Source organism: Centrocercus urophasianus, unplaced genomic scaffold (genome assembly GCF_019232065.1).
Source record: "Centrocercus urophasianus isolate 14NV4802_14NV808 unplaced genomic scaffold, USGS_Curo_1.0 seq_28, whole genome shotgun sequence".
Lineage (NCBI taxonomy): Eukaryota > Metazoa > Chordata > Aves > Galliformes > Phasianidae > Centrocercus > Centrocercus urophasianus.
The window spans coordinates 206,856-219,691 of NW_024884844.1; the positions used below are offsets into that span (position 1 = coordinate 206,856).

The 12,836-nt window shown below is 40.5% G+C and overlaps 1 protein-coding gene across 2 annotated transcripts in view; it reads left to right on the forward strand.

Moving 5' to 3' along the window:
* Positions 1 to 12,836, forward strand: part of USP37 (ubiquitin specific peptidase 37) — a 29,963-nt gene that overhangs the window by 4,517 nt on the left and 12,610 nt on the right. For both annotated transcript variants that reach the window (XR_006170330.1, XM_042827306.1), the window contains exons 4-16: positions 268 to 449; positions 801 to 875; positions 1,439 to 1,536; positions 2,436 to 2,520; positions 3,018 to 3,179; positions 3,645 to 3,776; positions 4,673 to 4,796; positions 5,059 to 5,264; positions 5,580 to 5,697; positions 5,964 to 6,043; positions 7,392 to 7,556; positions 8,832 to 8,897; positions 10,040 to 10,190. Coding sequence is in view for 1 of the 2 variants with exons in the window: in XM_042827306.1 (XP_042683240.1) it covers positions 268 to 449; positions 801 to 875; positions 1,439 to 1,536; positions 2,436 to 2,520; positions 3,018 to 3,179; positions 3,645 to 3,776; positions 4,673 to 4,796; positions 5,059 to 5,264; positions 5,580 to 5,697; positions 5,964 to 6,043; positions 7,392 to 7,556; positions 8,832 to 8,897; positions 10,040 to 10,190 (1,644 nt within the window). In the remaining variant the exon portion in view is untranslated. The remainder of the gene's footprint in view (positions 1 to 267; positions 450 to 800; positions 876 to 1,438; positions 1,537 to 2,435; positions 2,521 to 3,017; positions 3,180 to 3,644; positions 3,777 to 4,672; positions 4,797 to 5,058; positions 5,265 to 5,579; positions 5,698 to 5,963; positions 6,044 to 7,391; positions 7,557 to 8,831; positions 8,898 to 10,039; positions 10,191 to 12,836) is intronic.

Here is a 12,836-nt window from a genome sequence, read left to right on the forward strand (position 1 = left end):
AGATTTAAACACAAAAGCCCAACTGACTTGTAATTGGAACATGAGAAATTTGTTACTGCTGTGGAGTTTCACGGTCATGACTTTGATCAGTACAGTCAGAAGTTTAAGTCTAATTAACGTGAAGCTCTTGCTCTATCACAAGTGGCACTTTTCTGCTTTTGGGTACTGCGCTGTGGCAAGTCAAGCAGTGGTGTAAATGCTAAGTGTAGGCTCACGGCGGTGGTCATGTTTTTAGCTGTTTTTATTGTCTCTGTTTTGCTTTTGCAGGCTCCTCCCAAAAGGGTGACTGTGGAAACTAAGGATGAAAATCCATTCCGCAAGGTGCTGGGCACCCCAGCCCGGGCATCTGTTAAGAACTCCAGTGGAACTGGAGCACCTGGCAACAGGGGGAATGTTGCAGCATCTCCAGCGTCATCAGTCGCTCACAGAACAGGCTTGCTGGAGAGCCGGTAAGAGTGCTTTCCAGCTTGCATGTGGCATTGTGGAAGTTTAGGTCTTTAGAGAACTGCAGGTAGAGTTGCTACATCTAGAAGGAAGAAGAGAGTGTGCTTCTTCCTCCGGTTTTGCTGTTACTTTGGCAAGGATGGTGAAATGTGCTTTTCCAGCCTCTTGCTGGTACTTGAGCTTTATGAACAGCTTAGGTGAGCAGACCAAGTGTTCTCTGTGTGCTATGTTATAAAAGTGAAAACCGTGGAAGATAAGTGAAACACACATAGCACTGAGAAATGCTCTTCTTTTGGAAGAGGATTATTTACTTGCGTTTCTGGAAGAGTGACCACTTCAAATTCTTTCCTCATTAGTGAAAAGAGGAAAAGAGCACAACCTCCAAGTTCAGAAATGAGTGAAGATTATCCCAAAGAGAATGATTCTTCGACGTAAGTAACTGTTGTTTCTACTTTCTTATTTAAACTCTGTGCATTTGTAAAGGTAGGTTCTTTTTCTGAAGAGAGTTTTGGGTGTTTCTTTTCTTGGCAACACAGTGCAGGCCAGCTGCTAGTCAACTTCTGAACACGCTGAATGCTTGAAATGGGATTTGCATTCAGGATTAATGAGGAAATAAAACTGATCTAGCTGCTGGTTTGCAGGAGGCTGTGCGAATTTCATGCCACCTTTTGCAGACTGAATCTGGATTGTCCCCTGTATAGCTACATAGCTATAGGTAGCTTTTTTTTTTTTTTAACTTATTTTGAGTTTTTTTTAAGACAAATTTCATGAATTGTTATTTGGAAAATATGGCCTGTGTGCACAGCTGCATTTAATCTTAAGTAAAAAGTCTTGTTTAAATAATTGGTTAAACTTGTGAGCAAAACATACCTGTTCACTAGCCCTAACACCTTTATTACTTGACATAAATGTTTTAAAACAAGTCATAAATGTCAACCAGGCCTACCCTGTCTTTTCTGTAACATCTCTGACTTACACTCTTGTATATCTACAGGAATAATATAGCTATGAGTGATCCAGCATGGAAATACTTAAACAGTAGCAGAGAGAAACAGTTAAAACTGAAGCAAGAGGAGGAAAATAGGACGTCAGGTAAAAATAAAAGTAAATCCAGATGATACCTGCTCTTTGCTCTGTTCTTAGCTTACAATCTGCTTTCTTTGTGCCGCCAACATTCCTGCTTCCTACAAAGCCATATCTAAGATGTAGGCATCTTTCCTTTGCTTTCAGAGCATTGGCTTATCTTTCACTGCTGATTAGTGTGATCCTGACCCCTGTATTTGACTGCTGAGGCCAGCTAGTGTGTGTGCCTGTTTGAAAGTTCAACAAGCAGCCTCGTGCTTTGCTCCCAGTTGTCCTTCTCTCTGGGAGGGGTGTCCTATAAACATCTAATAATTTCCTCTCACCCTCTTGTTTATCTTCAAAACTCTTTATGTGCTATTAATGCCCACACAATAATATATTGGAAATTATTAGTGGGCTGTTAGTGGGTATTGTGAAACTTGTGTATTTGAACGAAATATGGTGTTGTTTATTGGATAGTTAAAGCCTTTTAAATGGTTAGTGGCAATTGCTTCTAAGTGTCATAAGTTTGAGTATGGATGTAATGGGCATTGTGGAGTCTCCTTCTATGGAGATACTCAAGACCTACATGGATGCCTACCTGTGAGACCTATTGTAGGGAGCCTGCTTTCAGCAGGGAGTTTGGGCTTGCTCTAGAGGTCCCTTCCTACCCCTGCAATTCTGTGGTACGAAATTCAGTTAAAAATCCAGGGTCCTTTTGTGTACAAGTTACCAGTATTTGTGGTAATACTTCTAAGATAGTTGCTGTAATACTTTCTCCAGTGTATCTGCAGGATAGTTGTTTGTTTTTTTTTTTTCTAAGAATTTTGAAACCTTCTGGCTATGTAATTTGAAACCATTAGTGTATCATGTAAACATCTGAGTTATGTGAAACAAAGTGACCTACTTCTCTATTTCTCTTTATAAAGGTGTTTTACCACTGCAGTCATCATCCTTTTATGGTAGCAGGTCCTCATCAAAAGAGTACTCCACTAGCAGTTCCACCCTGGACAGGTAGGACTGATTCACTCCCCTGAGCTGTAAATGACAGTCCTTTCCCAGGAACTGGGATCTTGTTTCCTGTGTGTTTATTATGTGGTACACAGCTTTTACGGATAAAATGTGTGTAGCTTAAAATCCCAAGCACCCAGTGCATCTACAGTCGCTCTTCTCATACCTCCCAACTCCAGTACTGCTTTAAACAGATGGACTGTCTTAAGTTCACTCTTTTATAGTCACTGTGAATGACTGATCCAGGTGATAGCTGAGGTGTCGTTGGTTCAAGTGATGTTGCATAAATCCTGTAGATGTAAGGAATTTTAACCAAGGGAAGTTTTCTGGACAGACGTTTGCCTTTTTGTACCTCTTTGTCATTGTGATAGATGCTAGTTGTCTTCTGTGACTTTGCTAGTCCTTCTCCTCCGTGGTGATACAGTTGTGGTGTCCTGAGGTGTTACTGTTTAAGGCAGAGCAATAGAAATCCTTCACTACTTATTCTTTTATGGTTTTAGGACTAGTGTATCCAGCCAGACTACTTCAGCCAAAAGAAGTCTGGGATTTCTTTCTCAACCTGCCCCTCTTTCTGTTAAGAAAATGAGATCTAATCAAGATTACACAGGGTGGAACAAACCCAGAGTGCCCCTTTCCACCCACCCTCAGCAGCAATTACAAGGGTAGGTTTAATTTTCTTTATCTAGCATGCATGCCTTTGTCATTAGAACATGGATATTCTTGCTATAATTGTTTCATGGAGGAAAAAAAAAATCTTGAAATCAATGAAAGTGGATTTCCCAGCTTGGAAAATATATATTCTTAAATTCACTTCCTGAAAATTTGATGTATATGATAACTTTAGATAATTGGCATTCCGTTCATACCACTTCCTTGATTCACTTTTATATCTTGTGCACATACCCACATCTTAATGCTTTGATTGTTGTAACTCATGGATGTTTTGCTGACAGACGTTGCCTCCAGTAATTTTTCAGTTTAGTGTGAAGGGCAGAGGGACAGCTCCAATAAAAGCTGTGTGGGGGATACCTGGGGTGATGGATGGTCCTACGTGATATCAGTGCTGTTTAACATGGGCACGTTGACACATTTGTGTACAAACTACATTTAATTTTCTGTTTTTTCAGGTTTTCTAACTTAGGAAACACCTGCTATATGAATGCCATTCTACAGTCCTTGTTTTCAATCCAGTCCTTTGCTAACGATTTGCTCAAGCAGGGCATCCCGTGGAAGAAAATTCCACTCAATGCGCTTATCAGGTAAAATTCATTTTCTGAGAAGATTTTCTCCTTCATTACTGAGAAGCTTGTTTCCTAGTATTGAAGCAACTGTGTGTAGAGGGTGATGTATGTGTGTACACATAGGTGTACCTGTCTGTATTCTGGAGCTTTACTTAAGAGGCTGGCTTTTAGGAATTGTAGCACTGCATAGTTCTTTGTATGCTCTACTTCTAGTGATAGATTAAAATGTGCAAAAATGCAGAATGACTTCTTAAACCATTATCAGCTAGGGTTTAAGCTGGTCACCAAATCCTGCTGTGTGAGGGATTCTGAATTTTTGGAAGATACACTTTGTCTGGTAGCTGTGAAAAGTGTTTGTATTCTGCAAATTTGATCTTACTAAATGCAGACAAACCTCACGTCAAGAAATTCCAAGAGCTTCTGTCATGTGTAAAGTAGTTTTTTCTCTTGGAAATTTAGAATTCATTTGCCATTCAGATTCTGTTGTACATCTACCAAAAAGCCAAACTGTAATTTGGATTTGCACTGTGCTCTCTGCTGTTCAGGATTTGTTATGTGCACTACTATACCTCCTATTTTCCTCTGACTAGCAAGATTCAAAGCATCAGAACCACGTTCCTGCATTCATTTCATTATCAAGCTCAACAGAGCTTTATAGGACTCTTTACCTTAGAAGAGTCAGGATGTTTTCATTTGGCTCCTGTTCCAGTGGTGATCTCAAATTAGAATTCAAAATACTTGAAATGTAAAAGGTTATTTTCCATTTCCTGAAATATTTTCATACCAAACTCCCACGCTGCTTATCACGTGGCAGAACCTTGTAGAAACCCTTAAAAGAAGAAGCCATTTGTTTTACTGCAACTGTCTGAAGTCCTGGATGGTCGCTCAGTGTCTCACTGCATTGACTTCTGCAGACGTTTTGCCCATCTCTTGGCGAAAAAGGATGTCAGCAGCCCTGAGGTTAAGAAGGAGTTGCTCAAGAAGGTGAAAAGTGCCATTTCAGCTACTGCAGAGAGATTCTCTGGGTATATGCAGAATGTAAGTATCGTGCGGTCTAGGACCAATTGTGTATGCTGTTTGTTGTTTGGACTGCATTGAACTCCTGTCAGGCTTCATCTCCGTTTGGCAGCGATTTGAGCTTTTGATTGAATGATAACTGTTGCCTGCCCTCTGCTAGATCAAAACTGTCTTAGTATTGCTGTGAATGTAATGGACAGAAATGTGATTTCCCTCATCCACGTGTGAGAGATTCTGCACGGAGTTCTAGAAAATGATTGTGTTGAGATTACCCTGTTTCTAGGATGCACATGAGTTCTTGAGCCAGTGTCTGGACCAGCTGAAAGAGGACATGGAAAAGTTGAACAAGACTTGGAAGAGTGAACCAGTCCCTAATGACGATAGCTCACCTGGGAGGGCTTCTGATGATCTTTCAGCTACCAAAGTTTATACATGCCCAGTTATCAGTAACTTAGAGTTTGAGGTTCAGCATTCTATCATTTGTAAAACGTAAGTATGCCTCAGAGCTTTTCCTGTTAGGAAGAGCTTGAGTTTTCTGTGACTTCATCTGCATGCTGTAAATAGAACTAAGTTAGCAGTATGCTTTTGGTTGGTTGTTAGTGTTTTTTAAGTTACTGAAGCATCAAAGTTAAAATCCTCAAATTCGTCTTTATCATAAGCATGAAACAATTTCATTCTGATATGGGTGAAATAGAGCGAGGTGCATATATTTTCTGGGAAGCTAATTTAGCCTGAAAAATATGAATTGTTGGTAATTTCAAGTTTATTTTTTATCAGGCTTACCTAAGCTCATTTCTTTTTTAGATGTGGTGAAACGGTCACCAAACGGGAACAGTTTAATGACCTCTCCATTGACCTTCCTCGAAGAAAGAAGTTGTTTCCATCTCGGTCCATCCAGGATTCCCTTGACCTCTTCTTTCGGGTACGTAGTTCATATACATACATAAACAGTAGACTTGTAGGGGAAATACTGCTCATGGTTCTTGCATTAGCAGATATGTTGTCAAGTTCTAAGCTTTGCTACCCGTGCTGCCATTGGGTACCCTCTTGTGTGTTGAAGATTAATATGACTTTTAGTACAGCTGCTCTCTTGAGGAGCTTTTATGACAGCCAAAAGAGATGTCCTTCCTGTTGAAAACTGTGTGATGCATCATTTGTTCCACTGGTCTTTGTTCTGTTTTAACACAGGCAGAGGAAATTGAGTATTCCTGTGAGAAATGTAATGGGAAATCTGCTGTTGTCACACATAAATTCAATCGGCTTCCCAGGTAACTGTTGACATCTGTTCCTTTCTTTCCTGGAAACATATCCCCAAAAGTGCATGTAGAAGCTCCTCGGAGATGAAATCTGTAATAGTGGATAGGACATCATGTATGGTGGTGGTGGTATGTGAGGAAGATCCACGTGCAGGCAGTAATTTCTTCATTCCTTCAGTTTTGTTGTGAAAACCTTCTATGTGCTGAGTAGCCTTTGCAACACTTCTTCCTCCATCACTACACAGGGATGTCTGAGTTTTTTCCTTGTATTGGATTCTCAGGAGGGAGGTATGAACAGTAAAAAATAATAATTCTGTACATTTAATATTTAGTGCTCAGTTGACCTGATGTGCCAGACTGAGCTGGGGACCTTCTTATCAGAAGTCATAGAGAGGGTTTTGCTTTGGTCTGGTCTTCTGTGCTGATCCCTGGCTTCTCTCTTAGTAAGCATGCAAAGAAAGAATGCAAACACTCTGAGGGTTAATGGCATGCTCAATAGTTCCAGACCTCGTGGTGGTGTTCAGTTCATTGCTTGATGGTAGAGATCATTTTCTCATGGGATGTAAAGCTCAAAGAGAATGTTGGATGCCTTTACTTGGCCACTGTCCTTGTCCTGTGGTGCATGCTCATACGAACGTGGGGAATTGATGTTCTGCTAAAAGACTAGCTTGTGTTTTTCTTAATGAGCTTATGTACTGTGACAGTGCTGCAAAACCTTTGTCACAAAGTGTTTAGGTATTAGCACAGTGTAAGTGATGATGCAACTGCTTGACCTAAGTAGCTGGTACGAAGTACAGCATAAGGGAGAAGGCTCAGTGCAAGGAAGCTTTTTCAAGCTCTTTATACTGTTCTGATCAAAAGCTGTTCTAAAAAAGCATTATGACAGATAAGAAGAGTACATGTCGTCCACTGGGCACAGCTCCTCTTCAGCTCTGGGAAGCTGTGTGCTCCCTCTATCTCTGTCAAATATCTACAAGTAGTATATCATCGTTCTGGTGTGTTGAACAATAATATTCTGTTTGTTTCCTATGCCTGTCACCATGTTATAGGAATAATGTTTGATAAGAGCTGCTTGCTTCGGCCCACCTGAGGAGCAAGGTGGTGCAGGATCAAAGCAGAAAGCCTCTTGGCAGCCTGCACTCTACACCTTGTGCGGAGCTGGGAGGTGGATGGCAGAGTGATTATGCATCTCTTACTAGACAAGAAAGAGAATGCTTCTCTCTTTCTCTCCCATGTGATGATCTCCTTTAAAGCACGAGTGCGCTTTTTGTAAACAGAACCACTTGGATTTTTAATAGCTTTTCTAACTTGAATCTTGAGATTAACATTGCAATTCTGTACTTCTCTCATATTTTTGCAGGGTCCTGATTCTTCATCTGAAACGATACAGCTTCAATGTAGCATTGTCTCTCAATCACAAAGTTGGGCAACAGGTGGTTATTCCGAGATACTTAACCCTGCTTTCACACTGTACAGAAAGCACCAGGCTGCCACTGACACTGGGCTGGAGTGCTCATTCTGCAATGTAAGTGTACAGCCTGGGTTCAGCTTGTGCTGTGTTATGCGCCTGCAGTGAGGTTGTCAGTTGTCACATCTACTCTATCTGATGTCTGGATAAAGAACCACCAAAATTGTGCAGCCTCAGGTGCAAGATATCTAATCTGGCCTCTTGGTACAAAATGTAGATTACCTTTTGTTTGCTCTTGCTTAATTCTGCTGAGAAGTCACAACATTCCTTTTTCTCTTGATTTCCATTTGCACACCTCATGCTGTCATTCATTTTTCACTGTCTTTACTATATTACTGTGGTATCTGAGGACTCGTGTGTTGAAAATAATCTTCTTTTCCCTGTAGCAGTTATTTTGGTACAGCTGCTTGTCCTAAGATATTAAATGTCCTAAGAGATTAAATGTGCCAGATGTCACACAGATGTGGCAGAATAAGGAATAAAAAGCCTTAGGTCCCTTGTTTTGCATTCTAACATACTGTAAATGTAGCAAGATAGGATACATCTGGTATCTGTTCTTTTGCTGGATATTTAATGGAGTTTGAGGTTTACCTGGAGGTTTCTCAAGAGTTTGCTTTAAGAGTAGAAATCTTTACCTCCTAAACGTAATGAAAAGCTTAAGCAAACCAATGCAGACATACTTTAAAGCATATGTTAAATGGCTTTTGAATTTATTTATTTATTTTTTTTGTAATCATTGAAACCATACTGATAAACCCAGACAGTGAAAGGGTGATGAAGCTGGGGAGGAGTAGCCCTGACTTAAGGAGAGTGATGGAAATGGTTCCTGTGTTGGTGACCGTATGTTAGGTGGTTGTAGTGGTAGCAATGGATTTCAACGAGTCCGTAAAAGGATCAAGTGGAGCAGGAGATTTGCTTAGAAGATCTAGGTAATAGAGGAGAAATGGAGATGTGGGACGTGCCAGAAAGCCAGCTAATCCAGACAGCAGCAAGAGACTGTGGTTTGGGAGCAGGAACGTGAGCGTTGGTGGGAATCAGGGAAAAAGGAAAGAGTTCCCTTGACGTGGGAGTGCAACGCCTTTGACTTGTGAGCTTGTCCCTAAGGGTGCATCGCTAAGAAGTGAATCAAATTTGAAGGATTGCATCTGGTTTTGAACTGCTGTTGTGTATTTATGGCATCGTGGAGTTATTACTCTAAAAACAAGCAATTAGCAAGTATGTAATGGTATTCTACTTGCTGCTTTGAACATGAATTTGCATGCATAGCAGACATGTAAACATATATTATTTTGAAGACTAACTGCTGCAATAAATACTTTGCTTTTTAAATAGTTCCCGTCCACTGAAAGCCTCCCAAATGGTGAATTCCTGTACTATAAGCACTTCTACACCAAGTAGGTGAGTTAAAGTTCTGAAATGCTCTCTTGGCCTGGCATTTCATGGCATAGCTTCTGAGGCAGTTTGGATTTGCATAGTTTTTTTTTTTTCTTTACTATTTCTACTTTAAAAAAGAATCTGTTGTATAAATTGCTTGTAGGTACTGTTTTTTCATATCTGAGCTTTATTGGTGTTGCACGTTAGCTGAAAGAAATATGAGTGCTATCATTTGCCTAACTGACACAATCCTGTTAGCATTTCTCTCAGAAGCAAGCAAAGAGGAATTTTTTCATGGAGAAAGCTCAATGAGAACTGCATCTGGTTTGTACAGGTGATTGGTCAGGGCCAGGTATTTTAAACTGCATTGCATTCATTGCTGCAAACCAGATGAATAAGAAGCAATGTTTTTTCTAATTCTGTAGTTAAACTTTTTCCTGTTTTTATTTATGGAGCTGCAATGAGTTTAAAGAACAGGTGATTGGTTCCTTAACCTTGTTTGTAAATATGAGAGGGCATTATTATGGCCTTCATAGGCTGTTCTGAGAGGCCAGTTTTTGACATAGTGAGAAATGTGATATTGCAGCAGGCGAGTTGCACGTTTTGGAATGGATATAGAACAAATTTCCTGATTGAGCAGACATTTCAGACTTAGAGTCTCTTCTGCTCTAAAGAAACAAGGATTTATCCCAGTGAAGGAGCAAATGGGTAAACAACATTGTGCAGACTTGCAACTTTATATCCTGGTATTGATGTGAAAAGTCTTGTGTCCAGCTTAGTAAATTTCAGGAGTTGAGTAAATGGTTTCTGCTGAGTTTTACAAGTTAATGTGGGCTTGTCTTCTCAAATGAATGCTGTCCAAGATTGCTGTGTGATAAAGTGCAGGCTCTTGGCTTGTGAATTTCTCTGGTGATTGTGCTATATCTTGTAACAGTGTCTTGTGAAGGAGAAAAACAACACTAGGTAGGCTGTGGGGTAAATAAACTGTGAAGTGTTTATCTGTTGCCTGCTATCTTGGTAAATTTCTGTATTCAACAGTTGCAGCTTGTTCCCTAAATTGTGCCTCCCCACAGCCTGGAAATCTGCTGTAGCAGTTATTTAATGGTTTCTATGAAACAGATTTGTACAGTGCTATGAAGTTCTATAGCTGTGTTTTTAATTTACAGAAAATATACTTTCAAATCAAAGAGCTCTGCAGCACTCGGTGTGGATTCAGACAGCGATGATGAGCCCCTGAAACGTTCTGTTGCCAATAGCCAAAGGTTGTGCAACATACAGAGCAGAGATCAGCAACAACTGCAAGAAGAGCCAGAAAAGGTAAGGGAGGGGAAAAATAAGTACAAGCTTCTGTGTGCATAGGGGCTGTATGTACTTGTGGCTTGCCTGTGTTTTTCTTAGCGTAATGAAATTGATGTAAGCTGTTTTCTCTCCTAATTAGCACTGTGATGCTAGAAGGGAGTGCTTTGCCATGCCAGCTAATTGACCTCTCTACAATTGTCTTGAGTTCCCACTGGGAACAGAGGTAATTGTGTTGTAACTGCTCTTAACTTGCAGGGTTGCTTATACCAGCTGCTTAGCAGTTTTGTTGGTCCTTTGGGCAGCTTTCACTAAAGACTTTTCCATACAGATTGTAATGGACTGTCAATAATTATGCAGCAAAGCCCTCGATTAAATTAGAGCTAGCACAAATTGGGCTAGAGAAAATAGTTGAGAGAAGTTCTTGTGGCTAAATAAAAAAAACATGCAAGGAAGTGGTGGATGCATGCAGTTTCTCACCTAACAAGAGGATCCCAACCCATGTGATATTTAAGGAAAGATAAAATAATGGGTATTGAATTTCCAGAAGGCAGGGCTGGGAAAGACTGCAAGTGTGCTGAAGCTTAGAAGTGCAGTTAAAATGATCTTGACAAATCTGAGAAACTGCCTATAAATAGGAGAAGTGGTTCAGTATGAGCAGGCTAAAGACACTAGTCTTAGCAGGGCTGACTGGCTGTAAATGCAGGATGAGAACAGCTGGGAAAGCAGTGGGCCTTCAGAAAGGAGTAAGGGGCAACAGTTGGTCACAATATTAGGCTGACTGAAAAGGTAAATATATGAGGGAGGAATAGCCTGCAGGGTGAGTGAGGGGAAAAAAACATTTTTTCCTCAGCATTGATCTTTACCTGGAATGCTGGATCTATCATCCAGATCCATCTGGAATCCAGATTTGAAAAAGAGTTAGAGATTAGTTGGAGAGAAGCAAGTGAAGTGAAACGTGAACGGTCAGATGTTTGGAAAGGAAGATTTCTGAGGAAAGAGTGGTTGAGTGAACTTGGGTCCTTTAGTGGAAGGAAAAACTTAAACAGGGTGTGTATCTTCAGGGGAGGGAAGGCAATGAATGGAAGCACTTGGGCTGTTTTCCTTGGCCTCAGTGGATGGAAGTAATAGACTGAAATTGCAGACAGTAATTTTTAGATTATACTTCAGGGAAAACTTCCTGATGTTCAGGATATTAAGTGATGGAATGGATTGCTTTGGGAGTAAGCAGAAAACAGCTTGCTCTCAGAAGTAGAATGAGCAACTGCTGTCTTGCATAGCACATCTGTGGTGGCTGTGGGTGGGGAAATTAAACTGACTTCTCTTTGAAGTGCATCTTCTGTAAAGAGAACCTTTTCCAAACTGCCTTAAATGATTCTTCTTCAAATTTTGTTTGTGAGGAAGTGTAGGTAATCTCCATCACAGCAACACTGCGTGCAAAGATGGTGGGAATAAAGCCTGTTAATTTGAATAGCAAATTAATGGGAGGCTTTCCAGCCTGTTGTGGGAAAGAGACAGTGGTGGAGATGATTGCACATAGTCAAATTGACTTTTTGGAGCTGTGTGCTTCGGGCACTCCCCACTACAGACCTGAGCAGCCATCTGCTATTGTGTCATGGTTTAACCACACTGTCCTGGGAGGACCTGGTCCTGGGTCTTGATGTGGCATCACTGCTACTGCTGAGCTACTATCAGGATGCTTCTCATTGCAGCTGTGTTAGGGATGATCGTGTACCCATGCGTGGCACTGCACAAAAGCAGTCCTGCCATGTAGGAGAGAACGGCTGGGATACACGATGTTGGGCTCTAGGTGCAAACAGCAGTTACCTGGCTAATAAGGGCAAAGCTGTGATTTTTGGCTCTGCAGGTGAAGTAGTATTTTTAAGTGCTTTTCAAATACATCTATTTAAAGCGGCCTGAATTAGAGCCCAAGCTGCTTAAAATCCACGCAAATGAATTATAATGGAAAAGCTGTATTCAAATAATGCACTGTTGTTGCCAAGTCTTTAAAGTCCAGCCACTGAATTAGTGGTGGCTGTTGTTGCAGTCCCTGGAACCAAAGTTTGCTTGAAGAGCTAAATCAGTATTGACAGTAGTGGTCTACAGGTGCAGAGAGGAATCAGAAAGCTTAGAGTTGCAGGTACTCTGATTTTCCTATTCAGTGCACAAATAAAATGGGAGGAAAAGGACTAAAAGCTGTCCGTTCTGATTGTTGGAGCCAGTGATGACTCAAGCAAGCAACTTGGTTGGGTAATTCACTTGCTAATCTGGTTTGATAAGGCAGTTTTTACACAAAGAGTTTGCACTATAGAAGCAGTCTTACTCATCAAAAGTTTATTGTATGTAAGTAAAAAAAAAAGCAGCAGTGCGATGGATTCTTGTTTATTTTAATGAAGTTCTGAGTTGCATCCAAATGAAATTTGGAGTAAGACCTGGATAAATTCATAAATAATAATTAGAAAACCGTGGTTTGTAATGTACAAATGCAAATATATACATACATGCAAATATGGTAAGTAGTATAATCGTTTAAATATGTAGGCATAGAGGCTAGCCTCCTGATTAAACAGCTGATATCACAATGATGAAAATGCCTACACTGGTTATAAATCAGTATGGCTTTGGAATTGATGAGCATCTGTTTTAGGAAAATAAGTACAAAATAGC